Source organism: Coloeus monedula (genome assembly GCF_965178545.1).
Source record: "Coloeus monedula genome assembly, chromosome: 2".
NCBI lineage: Eukaryota > Metazoa > Chordata > Aves > Passeriformes > Corvidae > Coloeus > Coloeus monedula.
In genome coordinates, this window is record NC_138782.1 from 85,521,653 (window position 1) to 85,532,138 (window position 10,486).

At 45.7% G+C, this 10,486-nt stretch overlaps 1 protein-coding gene across 1 annotated transcript; it reads right to left on the reverse strand.

Annotated features, from left to right (window-relative positions):
• Positions 1 to 2,242: 2,242 nt before the first annotated feature.
• On the reverse strand, positions 2,243 to 3,364 carry TPBG (trophoblast glycoprotein; the record flags this gene model as incomplete). Its single annotated transcript, XM_082302768.1, has 1 exon — positions 2,243 to 3,364. One exon carries the CDS (start codon positions 3,362 to 3,364, stop codon positions 2,243 to 2,245), a length of 1,122 nt encoding a protein of 373 aa, XP_082158894.1.
• Between the last annotated feature and the right edge of the window lie 7,122 nt (positions 3,365 to 10,486).

Sequence of the window (10,486 nt, forward strand, 5' to 3'; positions counted from 1 at the left end):
ATAACCGATACAACAAAGCACACTGCGTAGCTACTGTAAGTTCTAGCTTCTTACATAAACTATCTGATGTATACCAAGTATGAACGGTTTGCATAGTGGCAACAGTAATAGTTCTTCACACGGGGGTTTTCACACTATCCTTAAAATATGGGCAGCTAATATTCAGACGGGCAGTCTGCTTTATAAGAATCCGCAAACTTAATTCATATGCCGTTAACCAGATATTGCTCAAACATTTAAATTACAGCAGGAGAAATATGCTATCACTTAATTCACATTAATTGCAAAATATACTGATTTACAAAACATTAATTGTAATTAATAGCCATTCTTTTTTTACTTTTAAGGGTAAATGCACATAAGTACATAAAAAAATCACTGCTATTAAACAAATCCAATTTAAAGAAATAGAAAATTAGCCTAAAGCAAGTTGTGCTACTTGCTTTGTCTGAAGTCGCAAGGAGATGAAAAATGCTTTTGAATAATACTGATGCCCAAAATAGATTATATTTCTTCTGATACTTTAAAGACTATTTTATATTTATGAGGTCTTTACCAAATGTATATATCTATGAAACAACTGCCACTTTTGAAATCAAAAGGAATTAGCCAGCAATTCATAAAATTTGAGAGATGCTCAAGAGCTTCAAGTAATAGTGACCATGGAAAAAGCTCCACAAAAAAACTGATATATATCAAGTCACATCACACTTTTACAGCTGGTGTATTTTTTTTTTTGTTAAGAAATCATAAATAGATTAGAAAAAGTGCACTAATTATTGGCAACCACTGGAAGGTTCTTGCTAACCTTTCTATATGTAGTCAGAGCTGCATCTTAAAGTAGGCATTCTGACGGGGTTTCTTGCATGCTTTACCTATTTACAAGAAAATGCATTCCCAAGCAAGCAGTAAGCAACATACCATACTGAAGTGCACCTGTTAAATGCATTGAGATAAATGTAAAGTTCCATCAAGTTACTGGATATAGATCGCTACAGAACTTCACAAGTACTGAGACCTTAAAAAGGAAACAGCAATCTAACAAATGCTGTAGTGATGTACAAGCCTAGAGCTTGCCGGCCGCACAATTGAGCTGCATTTAATTTAGTTCAGGACACACAAGTATGGTTTTTTATAATAAGCAATTCTGTTCAGGTAAAATTTTCTTTAGCTTACCAACTCCACAATTTAATTTGACTTTTTTATTTGGTAGAGAAGACCTTATGAAAATTCTATTAGCTTGTACCTTCCCAGGAAAGTGGACCCTAGCATCTGCCTTGACATTATGCAGGTGCTCGCAGAGAGCAGTCTGAGGGGTTTGTGCCAAGTGAAACTGCTCTCGTCATTTAATTCTCAGTGTAATTAAGCTCAATGTAATTCTCTTAGCATATATCAGAAAATTGTCAAACATTTATGCCTCTAAGCTACACATTTGTATAAAATTTTATTCATATTACTACTGCAGGGCTATTACTTCAGAGACTGTAGCGCTATTCACATTCTTAGATGTCCATACTTTTCTCATTGAACAGCAAACACAACAGTTCTTGTAAGACTGTTTATTGAATTTAACAGTTCAGACTGAGTTTAGATGGAGTTTAGATGCAGTTTGTATAAAAAATTCTGTCAAGTCACGTAAACTACAATCAAAAATAACTACAAAACAGTAAGAGACTTACTGAGATCATAAATTTCCTAACGTGTAAAACTATACAGTATTTGTGCATGCTTGCTATTTGATTTCCTTCTGAAGAGCTGTTAAAAGGATTTTGTTTGGTTTTTAAAATCTCAAGGTAGTCTATGAAATGTAATCATTGCATCTCAATTCAGATATACAAGATCAAAACTGGCACAGGGGAACATAACATTATTTTCCCAAAAAGTTGAGGCAGCTTTTGTTGAATGGCGTCTGCATTAGTAAACATTTTATAAACTCTGGTGGCTTTGGATCATCAGAATCCTTTTTTTCTTTTGATGTCTTGAAAAAAAATTTCCCACAAGTGCAGACAGGTAAGGAGGAAAATAAGTAGCAGCTTGTTTCCTACATACAGCTGAACGCCATGCTCAGCTGTCCAGTGTCTCAAAACGAAAATTAACTTGATGTCACAGGGAGGCATATCCCCCTCAAATTACAAGCATGTCTGAGACTTTTCAGGGGAGATGGAAGCAAGCACGAGGGTAAAGCATAAGTCTACTTTTCATGCATAGGTACTTTGCACTGCCCTGCACCTGGGGCATTTTGTCAGACATCCGAGTTGGAGCTGAGGTTTGTTAGCCTGGGGTCTGCATTGATCTCGTATCTGTAGTGGTAGCCCTCCATGTGATCCCTACAGGCATCTCTGATGTTGTGCATCCACTTTTTGATTCCTTTTCGGTTCAAGTACAAAACTAGGAGGAATATGGCCCCAATGAGAGCCAAGACTATCCCCAGGAAGACATACGAAGTCTGTAGCTGGGAAGGCAGATCTATGGGCACAGAGCAGTTCAGGTCTGAGCTGTTGATCTTCAGCAGTGCTTTGCCCAACATCTTGTCAGGGGAGGCACACGTCAGGGCTTCTTTGCCCTCCACCTGGTCACTCTCTTTGAGCCAGGCCACCAGGTCCTCGATGGCGCAGTCACAGACCCAGGTGTTGTGGCCCAGAACGATGTGCTGGAGCGCGGGCAGGCTGCGGAACTGGGCCAGGGTGCTGTTCCACAGCACACTCAGGGAATTGTCACTGAGGTTGAGGCTCTGCAGCTGGCCCAGCCCCTGGAAAGAGACATTTCGCAGGCCCACCAGGGAGTTGTTGCTGAGGTCCAGCTGCTGCAGGGCCGGCAGGGCAGTGAACATGCCAGAGGGCAGCAGCAGCAGCCCGTTGTCGGCCAGCTCCAGGCGGCTGAGGTTGCGCAGGGTCCCGGACTGCAGCAGAGCGGCCAGGCTGAGCAGGACGCCGTGGTCGCGCAGGGCCCCGCGGAGGGCCAGCTCCTCCAGCGGGCTGCCGCCCTCCCCGAAGGCCTGCGGGCTGAAGGAGGCCAGCGCGTTGCCGCTGAGGTCCAGCTGCCGCAGGGCGGGCAGGGCGAGGGAGCCGGCCTCCACGGTCCGCAGGTGGTTGCCACTGAGGTTGAGGGAAGCGAGGTCGGGCAGGCGCTGGGCGGGGAAGGCGCCGGCCGGCAGGTGGGTCAGGGGGTTGCCGGTGATGAAGAGGCTGCGCACGTAGGGCGGCAGGTCGGGGGGCACCGCCGTCAGGTTCCTGTTCACGCACTTCACCGTCTTGGCCGGCTCCGAGCACTCGCAGAGGGCCGGGCAGCCGCCGGGCTGCGCCGAGCCGCAGCCCAGCAGGACGGGCAGCAGCAGCCCCAGGCAGAGCGCGCCGCGCCCCGGCATCTCGCCCGGCCCGGCCCCGCACGCAACTTTTCCCTCCGGGCACCTCCGGCTCCGGGCGGCGCGGCGAGGCGGGGGCCGGCTCCGGGCAGCCCTTTCTTCGGGGGCAGAAGTTTGCCCTCGGGGGCTGGCTCCGCTCCGCTTCCCGCGGCGAGACCTGCGGCAGGGGAGGAAAGGGACACGGCAGCGGCGGGGCGGCGCGGCTCCTCTTGCCCGCGCCCACCCACCCTCCCCCGGCCCGCGTCTCGTCCCCCGCCCCCGATAAGCGGCTCGCCCGGGTGGCCCCGGCCCCGCGGGAGAGCGGGAGAACACGCGGAGGAACAAGTTTTCGCCCACTTCCAGCTCACGCCGCCACCTTCCCACCCGGCCGTCGACTTCACCGGCGTAGCACGGAGGGGAAGAGGAGGATCTAACCCGCCACCGCCCACCGTGTCCCGCGGCTCCCCACCCGCTGTCCCTGCCCCGGGGCTCTTCCCCTCCGCCACGGCCGCTACAAACTCCCGGCCCCAAAACCCACCGCGGAGCGCAGCGGAGGCGAGCCCGGTCCCGGACCCCGTCCCTCACCTCCCGCCCCGCGTGCAGAACAAACTCCTCCGGAGCTCGCCGCCGACTGCCCCCAGCCCTGCCGCCAACTCCGCGCCCACCCTCGCCGCGCCTGGCCCTGCCTCCACTGGCAGGAGAAACCAAGCGCCGCCCGGCCAGGGGGAGCCGCCGCCCGCGCCCCGCCCGGCTCCCGCCCGCCGCCCCCGCGCTCCAGCTCAGCCGCTGCTGCCGGGCTGCCTCGCCCGGGAGCCCGCGGGAGGCTCCGCTCGGCGTCCCGTTCCCCTCTTCCCCAGGCCCAGGTGGTGCTGCCGGAGACTCACCTTGCCGCCGAGCGGGGCCGCGCCATGTGGAGCCGCGCCATGCGGGGCTTCAGTGCGGCTCGCTCGGCGCGGAGCCGCTCCCGCCCGCCTCTCGAAGGGAGAGCCCCGCGCTCCGCTCTCCGCCTCGCAGCGCCGTACTTGTGCCTGCCCCGCCGCGGCTGCTGGGCGCCGTTCGCCGCTGTTTTCACGATGGGCGCGCTCAGGCCGGGGGCAGGATGGGGAATTCCGGGGGGTTTCGAGCGCGGGGGGTGCCGTGCCGGCTGCTGGCGGCCACTGCCCCCGCCCGTCTACCCAGGGATCGCGGTTCCGGAGAGGAGGGAACAACAGCAGCCACGAAATACACCCGAGTGAGCTCCATAGCTGAAGCAAAAAAACCCCCAAACCAAAATAACACCAAAACTACACTTAAACCCGCCAGGAACTTTAGAGATCCTAAAATAAATAATAATAATGAGCAAGAAAAGAAAAGGACCTGCAAATTGACAGCTCAAGACTGAGATTTAAACTTTATTATGATGAGGAAAAGCGTGTAAGTACCAGTCTGTATATAAAATATTTACCCGCTTCAGCCGCGATGGCTGTCCCAGAACCGTCCTGGCAGGGCTGAACAATCCGGGTGTAACAAATGCTGGTTTGCAACTGAGTAACTCCCTTACGTTACCCCACAGAGGGGTATTTGAGGAAGTCGTGAATAGTGTAAGCTGAATTGTGGGCTGTATTTGGCCACTGGTCCCTAGAAAGTGATTGAGATCATTAAATAACACCTAATTAACACAAAATATCTACGAGCGTATACAAATAAGCAGTTTCAGCAATGTGAAACAGAACGTTTTGAGGCGATGACTCCTTTGGGCTTTCCTTATCCTTCTGTTGACTGCCTACACAAGCTTTTCTTCTCCCCGTATGTCAGAGTTACACTCCTGCTTTCTCGATAAACTATGTTCCTTTTTTTGGTAAAGTCAGCAGGAATTTCGGAGCTGCCAAAAGTCATAGGGGAAATGAACAGATGAATCCAGTATGAAGTCTTGATAAAATCAGCCCCAGAATCTGGAGAATAGTGAACTAAAACGCCAGTTTCTGAAGGATTGTTCTCTCTCTAGCCTGATGGTGCTACGGTGCAGGAAAGTCTGGGTTTGAGATGAGAGGCAAGGGCTGTCCAGCTGATAAAGCAGCATGCTCTTTACACGAAGATTACAGAGAAAAGAAAATACGGAGTGCCTGAAACAATAGTGATACAAATAAGATCTTGGACTCACAAGCAGTTCCAGAAGTTTGGGAAGTTATTGCTTTGATGTTGAGTTAGAAAAACAGTGGCACTACACTGCAAGACATTTTAGTTAGTTGAAAGGTTGTTGACATGCCTCTTAGTATAATGTTTAGAAAAGTAGACAGGTAAAGAAGTCCTGCATTTTGTAAGAGAAACACTTGTTTTCCTAGTCTATGAAAATTCTTTGAAAAAGTCAAAGAAACACCCCCCGCCCAAATTGTCCTACAAGACAACAGTAAAATTCAGTGACCAATAAATAGTTTCCAAAAGGAGATGGCTTTTAAAAACAGGTAACTAAATACATTAACAAAAATAAAAGAAAAAAATACTAAATCAGCATAACCATACCCACCTCTTATAAAATGTTAGAATACAATGTAATTTTGAATTAAATAGTCCAATTAAGAGCAATTACACTGATCTGCTCATTGTGCTGACCACAGTTTTCCTAGTAGTTCCCAGCTTTTCATGACTGTCTAGATGGGACTGTGCCTCTTGTCCTCCAGAGCAGGTTAGCTCTTTGGGCAGGGTACGTGGTTTTATTCCATCTCTGTGGAGTGCTCACTGACAGGTACTTGACTGTGCTGCAGCAATGCAAATAACAGATAACAAGTATTTTCCTATTCTTTCCTGTTATTCCAGTAGTAAATTGTACCTGCTAAGTGTGCTTAAGCTTGCAAGAGGAAGAAAATTGGAATCTGATTTCTTCTTGTTTAAATAAAACAACTTTTCTTACAGGCATACTCTGAAAAAAAAAGTATTTTCTGTTGAATTCACCTATACTGAGTGGATTTCCTGGATGTTTGTAATCTATACTAGGAAAATGAAAAAAAAAATGAACCTTGATGTGTTTCCAGGTCAGTTTTGTCTATTACTGTTGACTGATTTATGAATTTGCATTGCACAGCTCATAGAATCTCATAGGTTTTTGCATAAAGGTTATGCAAAACTTCTGCCTGAGTTAAAGTATAGGATTTAAAAATATATTGTCTTGGCTAAAGGACTCAAACTGGAAGTTAATTTACTATTAGGAAACTGTTCCTGTGGCTGATACTCCCAGGGCTTGACTGAGAAGCTCATGTTAAAGGGTGCAGGGGTTGAGACAATGCTCCAGTCTCTCTGCTGCTCCAGGCTGAGGCTGGATGACATGCTGGCCGTCTGGAATCATGAAGGAAACCTCTGACCATCCTTCTCCAGAAGGTTAAATCTTGCTTCATGTGACAGTGATGAGATCTGTCTGCTTTTGAAAATCAGTACTCTGGTAATTCAGCACCCACAAAGTGAAAATGTGACACCTGCCTAAGGGGCTGCAGAGAGTCATGGGGACAGCCTGTCATAACTGTATTGCTTTACCATTTTGGCGTTGCTATTCCCCTTTTAAGGCTCTCAGCCTAGAAAGGAATAAAGTATCATTTGTCATGATCACTCCCCTGTCCTTAGGAAAATCTGAAAGATTATTTTAGATACTGAAATTTAATTAAGTTCACTGAGATGGATCCCAGCCTAAATAATCTTCTCAATGTCCCCTGGACAGATAGTAAACAGTGCTGGATACCCCTTTTGAGTGGCCTGCCCGCAGCTGATGTCCAAGGAGTTGGAATAACTTGGGGTAGGACTCCATGCAATAGTGGTAATTTTTTTTTTAAATTTTCTTTATCAACAAGGAGATTTTTGTTTTTTCTGTGCAGTGTTTCTACATTGCCTCAACACTGCATAAAGATACTCAGCACTTCATAGGAAGTGACCTTGGAAGGGTATTTATGATGTGCTAAAGATAATAAACCAAGTGAGCAGTTGCACAGAGACCAGAATTCTTTTCTTCTACCAAAAATATCTTCCCACAAAAGTGGAAGAAGAAACTGCAAGTTCCGTCTGCTTCCTTACAAAGAGAGATCCAGCAGGTCCTCCCAGGGACACCTGTTTCCCTTGAGGCTTGGCTTCTTTTGAACAAACACCATCAGAATCCTTAAGATGGTGTCATAAAACTACTTCGGCAACCAAATGTTGCCTCGAATTCTTGTTTGAATTTTATCCGCATTCACATGTCACATAAACATTCATAAACATTCCATAAACATCCATAAACATTCTGGTTCCAGTTTTCTTTTTAGGTGCACTTTAATTTATGTGGTAATTTTCGACTGAAGCTTTGCAGAAGACAAGCTTCAAGGAATCTATGTTTGCATTTTCTTGTATGCTTTCCAATTTTATATTGAAATAATGAAAGTTAATTTAATACAGAGAATGCTGATTTTTAATACTGTGAAAGCACAGTAAACTTTGCCAGAACTAACAGAAAAAAAGATTTTAGCCAAAAGTAACTTTTTGGGGGGGGGTCTTTAAAATATGTTAATTGGGTTTCTGTCATAGTGCACTGTTTTGACTTCTGGAGACTTCTGCATGCTTAGCTGGGATTGGAAGGGACCAGAGGAGACAAAGTGCCCCCATCTGAACGTAAGCAATGCTGAAAACTGGTGCAACTGCGAAGACAGACTCTTTACCTTCTCCCCAGGTTTCCCAGTAGTGTTTTATTGTTAAAACCCTTTACTCAAATGAGAAAGAAGCAATGGTGATTTCCTCCAGCAAAACCAGCTACCAGAGCTGGAGTCAGAAATATACTAGGAAAAAAGATTTGGGAAGAGGACTTACTGTATTCCAGATGCTGCCACTGTCTGCTTAGCCCTCTGCGCATACTCCAGGTCTGCTTGTTCTGACATGTAGAGTATCTGTAACAGGAGCCAAGCTGAATAACTGCTTATAAGTTCACCACAATATAACTGAGAATTTAACATGCTTAAACAGGTCAGGCTAAACTTTCAATCATGCTTTTATTCTTTCTTTTCTCAGGAAGAATGCATGTCTTAAGCTATCTTTGATAGACTACTATACAGATTTCAAAATGGTAATTTCTTTTTCATTATTCTAATTTTAAGTATGCAAGTTTAGTTCTAATTTCTGTGTAAATTCAACTTAGAGTAAATCACTACTAAGAGCCAGTAAAACTCTTCCTTTTACAAAATAAGCCTTCTGATTTTAGTACTTCTTGAAGAGCCAAAATGACCTGCTTTCTGGTAGCTCCTTATTACTCTGATTCGCAGTGCAGGGTGGATAATATAAGTAGGCTTCAGCTGGAAAGATTGTATATTGTTCCTGTCCACTTGGGATGTCAATCTCGATGCCTGAAGGCAAACATGGGAAATTGGCTGAGCAGATTATTTGTTGGATTAGCATTGCTCTGTGCCATGGTGACCTGGCTTGCTGCATACAGTCACTCCCAGCTGATGCTGAACTCAAAATCCTGTTTTTTGGCCAACTGGCAATGTTGTCTTTGTTACAGTGTGTAAGGAAGGCACCACATTGGATTGAGGTGCTGGTGTCCAGTTCGCATCTGCTCATGCTTTCTAGGGGACTCTTAAAAGATGGCATAGGTTGGGGCAGTCACTGAGCTGTAGTGGGGAAGGGAAGGGAGAGCTGAAATATACTGCTTTCTTCTTTGTCTGAAAAGTAGAAACCCAGATCTGCAGGGAATTTGGGCCAATGTGTTCCTCACACTTCTCTCGACAGTCCCACTCGTTCCTCACTCCGCAGGCAGTGCTGTGCCAAGGTTTTGTAGCTGCTTGTTGTGCCAAGGTTGTTTCCTGGTTTGCCCTTGCTTCCCTGGCAAGTGAGGGTGGCTGACTCCAGCACTCAGGGCTGCGGGAGCTCTAACCACAGAGGACTGAAAGTCGGGAGTATTTCCATGGAAAGCCTTTCTCATGAAAACATTTTCATCTGTTGAAACTGGAGGTCTTAGTAGGAAAGAGTTGTATTTTATGAATTCCCCATTAAAAAAAAAAAAGGCATATAAAAGGCTCAGCAGATTTGAGAACATATGGGGTTTGATTCTCCCCTGTCTTACACATTGTGTCGTTGTTTACGATGTGACAAAGCAGACGTAAAATGCAACCTCACTGCCTGGGTAGGATTCTCCTCCACAAGTATAATTGAATACACAACATTAAAAAGCTTGGTGAATCAGTCCCCTGCTTCTTTTCCTCCATGATTGTTGATCTTTTGTTACCTGCATTTGGCCACCATGACACATGTAGGTTTATACAGTCCTGTTGTACTGAACTCTTCCTGTTTTGCTTTGCCTTCCCATCCTTCTCCAGTTTTAGCTCAACTCTTTGCATCTTTCTGGGTTACTATGTCTGAAGCATTTTGAAAGGAATGCATTTGTAGAGATTTGAAGAGAGTGGGAGGAACAAGGGATACAGTGATTTTCTTGTGGAGGTGGCATATTCTGTCAGCAAAGGAGGAAGACGATACCTTCCTTCCCCTTTAGCATTGATGACTACACCTGAAATACTGCATTCCATTCTGGCATCCTATGACTGGAAAAAATTACAAGAAAGAGAGAAGAAAGGAAGGAAGGAACAATAAAAGTGATTTGGAGGCTAGCTGTATGCTGACTTATATGGAAAGACTAAAATAACTTTACAAAGTTTAGGCAAAGACTTGCCCAAGCAAAATGGCTACAGAAGACACTTCTGTTTCAAAAAAGGGTAAAATTGAGTGAAGAGGGGAGCTAGCTGTAGTACTTCAAGGTGGGTAGTGATGATTGGATGACATTCAGAAAACAAAAGTGCATACTTACGATAAACAATAAACTTGCCTACACTAATTAAAGTCAGGATCAAAAGGCCTCAGATTTCTTTGTCCAAATTTGCATGCTTAAAAGTATGCTAGCTTTAATGATTTAGTGCAATAGTGAAGCATGATATGTGTCATCACCAGCTAACCATGGAAAGTTAATGTCACTGGGCTGAACTATCTTAGTATCTTTTATGGGTAGTACAATGTATTTTACATGGTAAAGTCTGATATAATTATCAGCTCAGTGTTGTATAAGGCTTGAGGTCTGCCCCATTAAGTTCATTATTTCTGAATGTAAACTGGAAAGAACTTCAGTGCCAGAAAAAGAGCCAAACTCTTGCTACGGCATCGGAGCAAAAG